The sequence below is a fragment of the Penicillium psychrofluorescens genome (genome assembly GCF_964197705.1).
Source record: "Penicillium psychrofluorescens genome assembly, chromosome: 3".
Taxonomy (NCBI): Eukaryota; Fungi; Ascomycota; class Eurotiomycetes; order Eurotiales; family Aspergillaceae; genus Penicillium; species Penicillium psychrofluorescens.
The window spans coordinates 3,839,683-3,853,461 of NC_133441.1; the positions used below are offsets into that span (position 1 = coordinate 3,839,683).

A 13,779-nucleotide genomic window follows, 5' to 3' on the forward strand; every position below is an offset into this window, starting at 1 on the left:
TTCCCTACAAGATTTTGTCTGTTTTTCTTTCTTGTACCATCCACTCCTTGTTATTCTCCATCTACGCTTCTCAAACGAAGCCAGCAAACGTGGAAGTGGATGTATTCGACAGGAAGAAAAAACGACCGGCCTTCAGAATTTACAGCATATCTTCATTTCCTAGTCGACAAACATGGAGCTAACACAAAAACCCTCGAACAAATCCCCTCAGAAGACGAGAACATAAACCTATTTACGTTTAAGAATATGCATAGGTGTCGACAGAACCCACTTTGTCAAGAGTAGATCACACGCGCCAAAAACAGAGAACAAAACAAGAAGCCAGAACGACTCGGAACCACAAGAAAGACTAAGTCGTCGGCATAGGAATTGACGTAGCCGGCAAAGGCAACGAAGACTTCTCGTCACTCTGAAACATGCAATCCTCCATTTTCTGAGTCAACCGAGCACAGAATGGATCAACGTATGCAGTCCACAGCGAAGCGAGGGCGTATACGAGCGCGATCCAGATAGGGATGCAGGTCGCCACGACCCAGGGCGGACGCAGCTGGATCCAGTCGCGGTCATCGTCCGTGCCAGCCTCAGGTCCCTCCCAGGGTTGGCCCGTGATACCGTACAGCATCCAGACGAGCACAACGCGGAGCATGGTGCCGTGGACCAGATACACAGCGAAGCTCTGCTTGCCGAGCCACAGCAGCAAGCGGCTGGCTAGGAACTCCTTCGTCGATGGGGACAGGTAGATGGCCAAGATGATCATATCAATGCCCAGGGCTGTGTATCGCTTGCCGATATTCACGTCTGGCGGGAAGGCGTACTGTGCGACCTTGAACATGATATTCGACCACTGCGCCCATTCTGGGTGCTCGCCTGGATATGAGGCAATGAAGAGTCCGGCGATTGTGAGAGGGATACTGAGCGCTTTGCGGGCCCAGCGGTGGTTCTCGATCCAGTCTTTTAAAGTGGTAGAGTAGCTGAGATCGCTGAGGAGCATGCCGTAGACGGCTTGCATCTGGAATGTTTCTGTGGTGATCGGTGTTAGAGGCCACCTGTTTGACAGACGGTGCAGGAAATACTCACCGACGTCCTTTGCGCCATCTTGATGGAAGTAAAGAATCATGCCCACATAGATCAGCATTCGGAAGCGGAACTTTACGAACATGGTCGCCGTGAGGAGGATATAGATGAGCATCGAGGCAAGTAACAGCGGCAGAAGCGCCCACTGGTGATCATCGTAGACCATAAAACCAGTCGTCCAGACAGACAAGAAGTTCTTCGGCAGCCGAATCAGTTCTTCCAAGAAAGTCGGCGCCAGGTCCGGGGATGCATAGCGACACCACCAGCAGTCGGACCGATTAGCAACCACAAAGCCACCAAACTGAGCAACGGTCCAGGAGATAAGTAATGCAATAGTCGCAGGAAGAATCAAACGTGGCGGTCTGCGGAAGGCGCTTTTGGCGATCGCCGTGAAGGCTGCCTGTTTGTCTCCTGCTCGTGAGAGTTTGATCGGTTTCAGCGCGCAGACGTATCCAGTCAGAAAGGCGAAGATGGTGACTCCAATACGGCCCTGCCAAGGGATACGCAGGATAATCCACTGCAGGACCCGTGGCGAGGCATTTTCATTGTCGCGCGGTGAGAACAGGTCGTAGTCCCATGCTCGGGCGAGATGGGTCATGACAACCAGGAATGAGGCGATGCCTCGAAGACCCTATAATTCATGGGAGTGCGGTTAGCCCGTCATACAGAGATGAAATGAGGAGAAAGCGTACATCAATCCACTTGACGCTCTTTCGTGGGTCTCCTTTCGTGGAAGAGCCACCTCCGCTCCATGGCAGGGCGGTTGGAACCGCGTCCGCCAGACGGGTATATAAATAGGAAGGTTGAAGGAAAGACATGATTTCAATAATAAAGTGACAGTAAAGGGTGATGGTTCATGAACAGAGCATCCGGGGGACAGAAAAGACAGAATAGACAGAGTCGAATGAGTGACAGATCCCACGAGAGCCAAGACGAGGAAGAGATATCTATATCTCTCTCGCTTCAGCCCCAGGCAAGAAAGATAGACGGACAGTAAAGAGTGTACGGGATGGATAAGAATTGCAACCAAACTGTGGCAAACCTGGGCAGCCAACCGCTATTATTATCTGAGACCAACACATGAGGAAAAACCCGCCAAGAAAGAAGGGGGTTCGGGTATACCGTGAACCCACGCTCGCGCAGGCAAGTGCACCGCATGACCATATACCCAGAATGAATGGCGCCATTCGAATCTAATCATGGTGCAGGAACCCACCAAAGCCAAGAAGCTACTGGTGATAGTAGTCACTGGCTCATGAGCTGACGACATTTGTTGCGTCTATTGCAGATAGGGCCGGCAATCCTTAGAATTGAGACAAGCCCGCGCAAAGAAGACCCCTTGGACCCTAGCGGAGCCACTGGGCGTGTATGGTCCCTGTAGCCTACGTGCAGTGGATGCCAAGTGGTTGAGTGAGCCCCATCGATCCGATCGTCGATTTGTTCGAGTCAATCGTCGCTCCCCGATCATGCCCTCTGCAAGACGGACAAGAGAATGCTGTGACCGGAAAAGAAGATATATGCAGCGGGATATGATAATTTCATCTCCTAGTTCATAGTCTGGGCTATCACAACCGGTGGCAGTCGTGAAAGAAATTCGACTCGTTGGGCGGAATAGCGTCATCCAACCGGTGTTCGACGTGCTCTTCCATGGTCGAGCACGCCAACTGCGCTGTTTTTCATCAATTCCGGTAGAAACCGCGAAATGAGCTGAGTCTCCAGAAAAGCTGCAACGTCCGTCGGACAAGCGGCTGATGATAAAGGTCAATGGTCGTTCATCTGATCGGGGGCCAACGAAGCGCCAAGACATCGTGTAGCCCTAACTTGAGCTTCTTTTTTTCAGCACGTGAGTATAATAATGGACTGTGTGCAATTACAAAAGCACAAAAAAAAAGAATTTCCCGGGCTGATTAGACTAGGTATCTTCCAGAAGCAGGAGATAGAAATCTTTGCTGGCTTGTGTTCTCTTTCTCCGCCGGCTGCCAAGGACCCTTGACATGTGCTAGATGCTGCGGGATGCAACTCCTATATTACGCCGGCCTATTCCTCGGCGATCGGCAGGACAGATGGGAGACACTCGAGTAGAAAAAAAAAAAAAAAGGCAGATCCAGCTGCCAATGATTTATTTAAAATGGTGTAAAAAAGATGTGAGATCCGATCGAACACCTATGCAATAGAAGATAGAAAAGACTACGCCAACACCGTTCACCGGAACAGACGTCGCCCACCAACACTCCCCGAGTTCCATGTGAATGCACCCCGGACCCCAAGATTATCCATACTCAGTCCTGAAAATCCTACACCGCCGTCCTCTCCATCGCGCTTGGTACGGCGGAGCGCCTCGCGAAGATGAGAAGGTAGAAGCTGCCCGCGGTGCGGGTTGGGAGGGGGCCGGAACTCGCGTTTCGGGCGGACAGGAGCAGGACTCGCACTTGAATCTGCCACACCAGTGTTCTTGGGTGCGGGAGATGAAGACGATGGGGGAGGAGAGGCGGAATTGTGAGCAGGAGCGGCAGATGGTGTTGTCCGGTCAATACCGGGAGACTCCTTCTTTACCCCATTGCTAAAAGAGGTTGATCCCGACCTGGAAGCAGAGGTGGCTGCGGCTTTGGAACTTGTAGTGACGGCTTTTGTCTGAGCCGCGGCCTCTTCGGCCTCGAACGCAGCACGCGAAGCCTGATCGTATGCATCGGCCCATTCAGCCTGGACTGTGCGGGCCTTCTCGATGATTTCGCCCGCGAAGACTTTGGTAAACCCGTTCACGGTAGTAACCACACTAGCCGGCACGGACTGCGAGAGCGCGTGGTTGACAATGCGACGAAGAGACTCTTTCCGCAGCTTCGCCCGCTTGAACAGATCGTATCGCTCAGATTGCATCGGATTAAACGCATCAACCAAAACCCTGCAAGGCAGTCAGATCCAGACCATCCGCATATAATATCCAAAGCAAGAAAACTTACGCCAGGTTCTTCTTCTCGGCCTCCGTATCAGTAGTCCCTTCCTCCCTCCCCAACAGCTCCCCCTCATCATCATCGTCATCCTCATCGCCATCATCAGGACCTCCCGCACCACCACCACTAGGGCCAGCTCTAACCGAGCCGCCCTCGACATCAACAGAGCCCATGCGCGAGGCATCTTCACGCTCGCGCTCTTTCTCTGCTTTGCTCTTTCGGCCGCGCTTCTTGCCGCGTGCCGCGCCGGCAAATATCCCGTCCGCGCTCGCGCCGCCGATACTCCCCGTGAAGCTGCCTGTCAGGCTGCCGGCATCGCTGGTTGCGGCGAGTCCGCGCTCGGCGGCGTCGATGGAGGTTGGGAAGGAGGTCTGGCGGAGGGGGTGCATGCGAGACTTTTTGGCGAAGGGTTGGGAGGCGGAGGAGGAGATGGAGTTTCGTTTGAGAGGGTTTGTTGGGGTTTGGTAAGGCGGCGGTGATGACATTTTGAGAGGTTGCGCTGTGTCGAGTATGTGGTATTATGATGGTGAGGATATCGTCAGCACTTGGGAGGTGCGCTGTCGCGCCTGGCTGGAGAGCCGAGCAACAGGATCGCAATTGAGATGACAGTGATAAGCTCGTCGGATTATGCCGATACTCGAGTCGTACAAATGAGCTGGAGAGAAATCAATGTGTCTGAAGAAGCAAGTGTGTCTGATTGCCGGAGCTTGCGAACGGGCGATAACGATCGGGATATGGTTGTTCCGTTGATGGGCACCTCAGGCATCAGCGATATCCACGTCTGGGTTTCCTGCCCATTCATGTGAATCGTTGACACAGCCACATTCTATTGACAAGAGAGAGGTTCGCTACTAGTACAGTAACTACAATGTCTACAAGAGAAGATAGTTCGAAGTATAGATCAGACCCGAAGAAAACGAGTTGACCACGAAGAGATAGTCGATTGGAACAAAAGAGTGACAAGAGTAGGAATCACGAAATCACAAGAATAAAACTCGAAAGTCACATCGCTGATGTCATCATTCAGCAGAAGCATGGACACGAAGACCGAATCAAATAGGAACGAGTCGCTCAGAGCGGAAAGATGCGATATGATGCGATATGTGTTCGATAGTGAGAAGACACGAATAGATATTAGAGCTGTGCAAAAACCCGAAAAAAGGGAACAGGGGAAGAGGTGCTAGAACGGTTGGAAAGGTCGGAAAACGAGGAGAGAATGAACGGGCACACTACTCGAGAGAAAAAAGCCGATTTCCCTAGCAGAGACCCTTCTCCCCGATCCGCGGGGCCCCCCCTTTCCAGTCGTTGCGTTCGTAGTAGCGGAACACAAGATCATAGCCGTTCAGGTCGTGGACAATGCGGTCGACACGACGGTAGCCCTCAATTTGCTCCATCTTGGCAGAGCGACGAAGAGCCTGGCGATGGACGTAGGTCGTGTCATGGAAGCCGCTGGCTTCGTCGGCAACCTCGTCAATGGCAGGCTTGGTTTCAAACAGCGTCACGCTGAAGCGGCCAGGCTTGAAGATGTTGACAACCTGCTGGATGATACCGGCGGTGGTCTGGCCGGTCTGCGAGTGCTGGACGTTGGTCTCGAAGGACGCGTACGAGCACTGCGGCTCCGGCGTGACGTGCACGGTGAAGTAGTGGGTCGGAGACTTGCCGTCCGGTGCGGGCACCACGCCGTTGGCGGAGAAGCCGCACGGAGTGAACAGGTAGGCGTCGATACGCGCGTCCGGGAACTGGGTCTTTGGGTAGACATCCGACAGACCGCAGGACTCAGAGACGACGGTACCCAAAGCGTGACCCTCGGTGGTCAGCTCAGTGGGCAGGAAACGACCGCCGTCAACGTCCGGAGAATCCAGATCGGAGGACGTGTTGCTGAAGACGTCCACGTGCTCGGCACCTTCATCCTTGTCGAAGTTGCGGTAGCTCTTCTCGGCCACGGCAGTGGCATTGTCCAGAAAGAATTGCTTCGCGTTGTCTTCGTCGAGATCGGTCATCAGGACCTCTAGAGTCTCATCATACTCCTCACAGTCCACGGCGGGGACTTTCTCACCCGGGAAGCTGAGGATCTTGGTTTCGGTCACAGCCTCCTCAGCCTCCTGAGGGCTGGCTGGGGGCGTGAGCAGAGTGTGAGGCTCAGTCAGGTACAGGTACCAGTGCTCTCCATTCATCTTGCCAATCATGTAAGCGCTTCCATTGAGAAACAGCTTGTCCATATTTCGGACCTCATCACGCCAGCTGCGGTGGGGGCCACGCTGGCGGTCGGGGAACAGGTAGTTCTTCCGGCTGTAAAAGACCCGGTAAGGTGCCGCAGCCACCGAGATCCCACGGGAGGGCGGAGCCGTCGCGCGTGGGAACCCTGCAAACAGGGTGGCAATCTCCAAGATGCGAGGCAGTCCCGACAGCAGGGTCGTAGTGCCGCAAGTCTTGAGAATCAGTTTGTGCGGCCAGACGAACAGGCTAGATTCCGACAGGAGGTAGGCGTCCACATCCTCAGACGAGACAACCGAGAGCACCTGGCAGTTGACCAAATCCAGCATGTCCTTCCAGATCTCACCGGGCACTTTCTTCAGGCCGTCCGGACCAGCGCCACCCAGATCAGCGGCAGAGGGGGCGAACCACACCTCCAGCAGCTTCTCGGGACCTATAAACAGTTAGAAACGAAGTTTTCTTTTGGATCTGTTGAAATTTGACATACCTTCAAAGGCACCGCTCGAGTCTAGGTCCTGAGTGGCTTCATGATTGATGGTCAATGAAGTACCGGCGAATGAGGACGGCGAAGTGGTATAGTTCTTGGGAATACCGATGTAAACCATATCCGTAGATGCAGCCGTGGCTGGTATAGCAGCAAAGATGAAAGAAGAGAAATGTGTGACGTTGGACCGCCCTGGAGGTTGGTTGATGCAAGTAGAGAATTGAGGCTGTAGAAGCACTGTCTACTTACCCAGACGAACAAGGGGGCGGTGCCCGTCTGAGAAGAGAAGGCCCTGGGGCAAAAGAGGTGAGCCTGGCGGACAGGCCAGGCAGATGGTGCGTGTAGACAAGCCTGAAGGGCTGCTAGGGAGGGATGAAGGCAAAGGAGAGGAGAAAGACGCTCGGCAGAGAAATTGTGACTATCAGTCGGGTACCCTCGTGCTGGAAGATACCGATACCGGTCAAAGTATCAGTACTAGCAGACGAGAGTATCTGCTCTTTGGAAAAAGGGAGAGTTGGAAATCGTTGAGAAACGAGGTTGAGTTGTGAAGACCAGCGGGAGTCACGTTATCGAGGCCTGGAGGGAAGCCGAGATGGTTAGCAGATGTTCTTTCTTTTTTTGTGACACAACCACTGCGTGTGAGACATCTCTTGTAATGCTGCTCTTAGAGAGCATTGTAACATTGACCAACCAGCCCGACCCGGAGCTGTAGGCCAGAAGAGACTTTTTTCGCTCGGTCTGGGCAGGCAGCAAAGAAAAGGCACTTACTTCGCGGGCTTGGACAGGAAACGCAGAAGATCCTTTTGGCACATGGAAGGCGGGAAAATAAGGTTGGCTTAGAGCAGCACGATGTAGCGAGGAGCCACAGTCGTGAACATCGGCGGGAGGTTGAAGTAGGAGCAGACTGTCGGTCAGACTCTCACAAACTAGCAACCCAATGAGTGCCCGAGGGGGAAAAAAAGTCGAAGGGAATTCGACCGGACAGGAAGACGCAAACAGAGAAGACAAGTCTCTCTGCTTTTTGCACGGGGGAGGGAAGTTGGTCAAAATAAGACCGTTGCAAAGAGAAGAATGTTTGCAAGGTGGTTGGGTTGGTAATTAGGAAAATTGTCTGTGGACCCGCTGATGTCGTGGGGCGTAGCGGATGGATAGAGGGCAGAATCTGTCGGACGGAGGGGCGTCAGTCCGGCACTCCGGGATTTTGCTTGGAGGGGAAGGAAAAAATTTGCGTGTCAACGGCTGAGAAAGGGTTACACACCGAATTGCCAAGTCAATAAAAGATGCAGCTGTGTGCAGATCGTCCGGGACGATATTGACTGAGGAGGAGAAGGAAAAACGGGCAGGAAATGCCTCATGCGACCAGGCCGGAGAAGGGGCGGTGGCCAGGGGCAGAAAAATTAGCTTTCCCGCGATCGTGACCGTGTCCCTGAAGGTGACGTAGTGGGACATTCGATTGTATACTCCGGATTCCTCTACTAGACAGCGCAATTGAACACTGGTGGTCAATGGCCATGATTATCATTGGTATAGTCACGAAGCAAGCAGGGTATGTTCTGCACCCAATGCCCCCCTCTCCGCAACAAAAGAACGAAAACAAGTAAGCAGGTCCCCACATAACGCCCGAGTTGTACAACGCCATGCCGCATGGACCCCCCGAACCACACGAAAAAAGGCCGCATTCGACCAGATCCAAAGAAGAAAGTTTAGGCTTCGAGAATTACTGACGCCAGTTGCACCTCTCCCGCCTCCGCGATCTTATCCGCGATCAGATCGCCCACCTGTTCCGTCAGGCGCGATCGGAGCTCCTCCGTGACAACGCCGGGGTGGCCATTAGTCAACGACGGCCGACCATCATTGAGCGATGCCAGCACGGCCAGAAGGGCAGCGAGCACCCGCTCGGCGGCCGGCCGACGAGCGCTGTCTTCGAAGCCATCGGCCAGTAGTTTGGAGTAGTCGATCAGATTGGGAAGGATAAGCACACGCACCACCTCCGCACCTCCTACAGCGTGCAGGCCGAGGATAGCTCCGTAGTGGGAGCCAAACGGCTTGGAAGGATCGAGCAAGTTCTTCAGACAGGAGCGTACCAGTCGCGGTTTTAGCATGTGAGAGGAATGAGAGTATTTTTTTGCGATGAGGCCGAGCAGCGAGGCCGCCAAATCGCGCAGGGCGAATTGCTCGGTTAGGTCAGTGGCTCCACCGAGTTGGCGGCCGATCAGACACGTCAAGATGGAGGGGACCAGGGATGCGATCTGGGAGCGGTCAGCTTCACGGAAGTTCCTGCATGAGTCCAAGGAGTTGTCCGGCTTACATAGGGGTCCACATAGAGGGCCTTGTTCTGGACCAGGGCTTCGGCCATGTGCATGACCTGAGTCAGCACGAAGATGTTTTTGAGGCTGTGGGTGACCTTCTCGGCGATAAACTGCACAAAGTACGGCACCAGCTGGTGCAGGCCCGGATCCTCGCGCAGGCTGGAATACCCAGAGGTCCGATAGTCCTCGCTGGTCTCGTCCAGAAAAGCACTGCAGACTTTCTCGAAATACAGCTGCAGCTCTTTGGAGAGCACATGTTTCACCAACGGCTTGACAGCGACGTCGCCCGTGCCACTCATGGCCGCTAGTGTGGAGTTTGCATTGGGGCCCTTTGAAACCAGCTCGAGGTTGCGCGAGTCCGCGGCGGACGGGTTCTGGGGGATGGACGGCTGCACGCCTTCAACGGCGAGCCAATGGGCTGGGAGAGATATCTTAGCCAATTTTCTTCCTGTGCTTCGCGTGAAACTCACCAGTAAAAGAAACCTCGCGAGGCACCCGGGGCAAGGGCGCATTAATCAACTTCTCAAAGTCCACCTCCTCATCCTCAACATAGAAAAGCGGTTGCCCGGGTCCCAGCGACGCCTCACCGAACCGCAGCGGGCGAATGGATTCGTAGCCGTACAGCGGCTCCACGTCGAGCACCCGCAGCGCAAGGGAGATATCTTGCGTCGTAAGGACGGTGCGCTTGCCATGGCGCATGGACTTGAGAGCCTCCTCCAACACTTGCGCTACCCGGTATTCGACATCGCGGGCCAGGTTCTCGGTCACATCGTGGTTGAGGTTGGCGATGCCGACGGACTCGGCAACGTCGCGGATATTGTCTGGGTTCCAGACGGACATCGTGGAAGTGTTTATATGCAGTGCGAAGAAACGGAGAGCGAAGTGAAGGGCTCGGGGATGCAATAAGGCGAGCGAGGAGAGATGAAGGTGATGCGCGAAGGCGAGTCAACTTCTGGCGGATGGATGATTCAGAAACAGAGTCGCATGCTGGGAAATCGCCCGGCGATTCTAGCAGAAACCAGAATAAAAAAAACCCCCCGGGATAGCGTAGTGACAGGGCGAGGGAGCGACCAGAATAATATCAAGGCAATAGCAAGGACGTGAAGGTGACTGTGAATTAAGCCAAGTCAAAGCGCGGCCGAATTGCGCAGGCGGCTGTGTGGTCTCCCGTAGAAGCAACCCTAACCTCAAAGCGGTTGGCCCAGCTACATCCTGCACTCTCGGTCGATCTATGAAACCTACATTTCAGCTTCATTATTTTCTCGGTCGGAACCCACTTGCTGTGAGTGGACTAGGCATCAATAGTGAGCGACTTACCTCGTGATCCTGAAGCTGATCGCTAAGGTGGGTGAAAGTAGTCCTCGTTGCACTCTACATATCTCTATGGCTAAACCCAATACACAAGGGATACAGTTGTAGAAGCTTATGTAGGCCACTGGACCAAAGAATTCAATTAGGGGCTACAGACTAACAATAATAATTGGTCCTGGTGAATCAATCGCAAAATCAAAGATGGCCATGCACCACTCGGGTATCTCAACTCAACGCACAGCTCGGAAAAGACAGACAGTGAGAAAGAGAGGGTATCTATTTGACCTCAGCCGCAGCAGGAGTGGCCTCCTCGGTCACCGTGGGCGCATCCTTTGCGAGCTCCTCCTTAGCGGGCTCGTCATCCTTGGCAGGCACTGCAGGGGCAGCAGTCTCAGCAGGCTTAGCCACAGCCGTCTGAGCATGATCCTTAGCCTCGACGCCCGTATCATCCTCCAGCGCCAACGACCTCGCACCCTTCGACAGCTCGGGACCCTTCCCGCCATAGACTGTCGGGATCTGCGCCGCAATACCAAGCGGGAACTCGCGCGCCAGATTGACGCCGTTGGAGATCGGATGGAACTTGCGGGTGGTGTTGCGGCTCAGGATGAGCTTCATGGCGGAGAACATCCAGCCCATGATGGCGGGGACGTTGACGAAGAACTTCTCGCGCAGGAGCTCTGGGTACGCGGTCGAGAAGACCTCGATTGTTTTCTTGGTCGCGGCCCGGACGGTGGGGTCCATTCGGAGGAACTTCACGTTGAGATAGTCGTGGACTTGGTACATCTGGTATGGATCCTCGCCGTCGTAGTCGATCACGGTCGTGGCGTCTTTCATCTTCAGGTCTTGCACGGCGACTTCCATGAGCGCGACGCGCCATTGGATGAACCTGCACGAGATCAGTCTCTGGTCCTACCTGACAACACGGGGGAAAGCCCATACTCATCCAGATTTTCAAAAGTCGCCGACATGTCCTTGACCGCACCATAGATATTCCACGTAAACACCAGCGGCTGCCCGTTCTCCTCGTAGTTTGTCACGAATCCCAAGCCGTCGAACTTGAGCTTGCTATGCTTGCCCGTAGAGACCAACGCCAGCGGATCCATCTCCTTGCGCCACGCGAGCGCCTTGCGCAGCTGCTCCTCCGCCGCCGGGAGGTTCCCGTCATTGGCGCGCAGGAACTTGATCAGTACGTTGACGGTGGGCACGTCGTCGCGGTCCTTGAGGGGCACACCCCACATCTCGCCATGGCCAGTGCTGGCCAGGAGGGCGGGCAGCTTGTCGAAGAATTGCACCAGGGCGGGGATTTTGACGAGGTACGCAGGCTGCTCTTCAGGCTTGGCCGCTGCGGAAGTCCCGGCGTCGGTGTCGGTGGCATTGTTGGCCTCGTCGGTTGTGGGAGCAATGTTTTCCTCGTTTGCAGCTGGCTCGGCTGAGGTTGCTGTCGTTGTCGCGACAGGCTCGGCGGGCTGTTCGCTGCTGCCGGGGGCCACATCCTGCGTTGCCGGCTGAGACTCCGCGAGAACAGTCTCTACAGGCTTTTGGTCTGCCATGGTTGGGTGAGAGAGGTGGAAAGGGGAAGTCAACCAGAGTGGTGGTACCAGGGGCCAAGGGCGCAAATAAATAGTTCGTGACTAGTGCGCGGCTGCCTTGTCAATCCATCACGTCTTTATCAATCAGTCTTGGTCCTTCCCGTGCGGCCCCACTTTGGCTCCCGATGTTTGTATGTCCAATTCGCAATTGCTCTACAGGCGAAAAGCTTGCCCTGTACGACTCGACTCTGAGTTCGAGGTCAATGGTCTGTCTATGATGATGATGATGATGATGATGATGATGATGATGATGATGATGATGAATTGGAGGTCTCAATCTGTATCTCTGTATAACAGGAAACACAAAACATGGACATGAAGAACAGCACGACGGATCCGGAAAAGAGATGCGCTGGGGAATATACAAGGAAGGGGACAATGGGGTGGAAAAGTGTCATCGGAAAAATCAAGTCCAGGCAGCAAACCCACCCGCTATGGTCCACCGTTACGGAAATGCGAGGGGATTTGAGGGACAGCGGGTGGGGGACCGGGCTCGACATCGTCCTCATCTTCTTCCATTTCATCCTCTGGGTGACTAGAGACACATTAGCAATGGATACACTGACGACCAACAACCACACCGACTCACGCAAGCAGTTCCTTGATATTCCTCATCTCATAGTGCATCTTCCGCTGTTTCTCAAACTGGCGGTGCTTCTCCCTCGCCTCTTCGGTGTTCAGGAGGTGATCGCCACTCGGCGCCTCGCCCCCATTGGCCTCCGCACCGACAACGACATGCTTCTCGCCCTTGTGCGAGTCCGTGCTCATACTGCGGTCCCGGTAGATGCGCGGATCCTCCAGGTCGTCGGGCATTGACTCCTCAGCCTCACCGAGCTCCAAGTCCGGAATTTCATCTTCAGAGGCGCCCTTCTTGTGATTCCCGCCCTTGGTTGTCTTATCCAGCTCGTCAACCACCACGTCCTGGACGTCGATCAAGCTCTCCCTCGCCTCCGCCAGCCGCAGCTCCTCCTCATCTTCGGCGGGATCGTAGTGCGGGGCATAGGGCGTCTTCGGCTCGTCGATCTTCATCTTGGCCGTCCGCTCCTGCTCCGTCAGGTACAAGTTCGCTTCGTCCCACTTCAGACGTGGCGAATTCTCGTCGTATGCGCTGGCGCTCGACTGTCGGCGGGACGAGGAGCCGGGCCCTGTCGTGGACGAGGACCGACGCCGGCCTGCGTTCTGCAGGGTGTTTTGGAGCGTGAGATCCTTGGTGTCGGGGGGCTCTGCGATCGTCGGGACGGAAGGTGGGGTAATTGCGGTTTCAACGGGGGCAGCAGCAGCAGAACCCGCCTGGAAGGAGTGGCTGTTTTTCAAGATGCCTGTAGGTGAAGGGGGGGATGTTAGCTTAATTCGAATCCTTCTCTTTTTTGGGCTCGCGACGAAACCCCGCCCTGGGGAGCGAATATGACCACACAAAAAAGGCGATTCTCACCCCTTGGCCGCTGGTGCACAGCGTCGGTGCTGTGCGCCTTAGCCGGCATGTGCGGTGCCGTGGTCATCGTGAGTAGCTGGTGGGAAATAGGCACGTGTGCCGCCCGATTTGCAAGTGGACGTGGGAAGAGCGAAGGGGGAGAGGGCCCTCTTTAGTATATTTGCCGTAGTCAGACGGAGATGCCCGGGAGTTGTTCAGCTGGTGTATCCCTGTGGTTCAGGCCAGCAAGTGAATCTTGGGTGAATACGATGTGTCTCAGCCACGAGGGGAGGGAGAGAGAGAAGTGAGAAGTGAGAAAGCAAGAAAACGCGAAGTCAGCAGATTGAAGGCGGTCGTTCAAGTGGGGCTTGACTATCAGCTGCCAAAGGGTGCCCGATGACGTCGATCATTGGAATGCGTCGGCTTCGGCTGAGTTCCT

At 54.8% G+C, this 13,779-nt stretch overlaps 6 protein-coding genes across 6 annotated transcripts; all 6 read right to left on the reverse strand.

The window, feature by feature from the left end:
- Window positions 1-349: 349 nt before the first annotated feature.
- On the reverse strand, window positions 350-1,892 carry PFLUO_LOCUS5580 (uncharacterized protein; the record flags this gene model as incomplete). Its single annotated transcript, XM_073783039.1, has 3 exons — window positions 350-1,020; window positions 1,078-1,705; window positions 1,767-1,892. 3 exons carry the CDS (start codon window positions 1,890-1,892, stop codon window positions 350-352), a joined length of 1,425 nt encoding a protein of 474 aa, XP_073639634.1.
- Window positions 1,893-3,276: 1,384 nt separating this feature from the next.
- Window positions 3,277-4,507, reverse strand: PFLUO_LOCUS5581 (uncharacterized protein; the record flags this gene model as incomplete). The annotated part of the gene is made up of 2 exons (XM_073783040.1): window positions 3,277-3,973; window positions 4,032-4,507. 2 exons carry the CDS (start codon window positions 4,505-4,507, stop codon window positions 3,277-3,279), a joined length of 1,173 nt encoding a protein of 390 aa, XP_073639635.1.
- A 771-nt stretch (window positions 4,508-5,278) lies between these two features.
- PFLUO_LOCUS5582 (spermidine resistance protein) lies at window positions 5,279-6,841 on the reverse strand (the record flags this gene model as incomplete). Its single annotated transcript, XM_073783041.1, has 2 exons — window positions 5,279-6,669; window positions 6,724-6,841. The coding sequence occupies 2 exons, from the start codon at window positions 6,839-6,841 to the stop codon at window positions 5,279-5,281; spliced, it is 1,509 nt and encodes a 502-aa protein (XP_073639636.1).
- Window positions 6,842-8,423: 1,582 nt separating this feature from the next.
- Window positions 8,424-9,869, reverse strand: PFLUO_LOCUS5583 (SAGA complex subunit; the record flags this gene model as incomplete). Its single annotated transcript, XM_073783042.1, has 3 exons — window positions 8,424-8,969; window positions 9,029-9,447; window positions 9,500-9,869. 3 exons carry the CDS (start codon window positions 9,867-9,869, stop codon window positions 8,424-8,426), a joined length of 1,335 nt encoding a protein of 444 aa, XP_073639637.1.
- Window positions 9,870-10,616: 747 nt separating this feature from the next.
- On the reverse strand, window positions 10,617-11,890 carry PFLUO_LOCUS5584 (Non-classical phosphatidylinositol transfer protein (PITP); the record flags this gene model as incomplete). The annotated part of the gene is made up of 2 exons (XM_073783043.1): window positions 10,617-11,226; window positions 11,280-11,890. The coding sequence occupies 2 exons, from the start codon at window positions 11,888-11,890 to the stop codon at window positions 10,617-10,619; spliced, it is 1,221 nt and encodes a 406-aa protein (XP_073639638.1).
- A 471-nt stretch (window positions 11,891-12,361) lies between these two features.
- On the reverse strand, window positions 12,362-13,428 carry PFLUO_LOCUS5585 (uncharacterized protein; the record flags this gene model as incomplete). Its single annotated transcript, XM_073783045.1, has 3 exons — window positions 12,362-12,464; window positions 12,519-13,248; window positions 13,362-13,428. The coding sequence occupies 3 exons, from the start codon at window positions 13,426-13,428 to the stop codon at window positions 12,362-12,364; spliced, it is 900 nt and encodes a 299-aa protein (XP_073639639.1).
- Window positions 13,429-13,779: the final 351 nt, after the last annotated feature.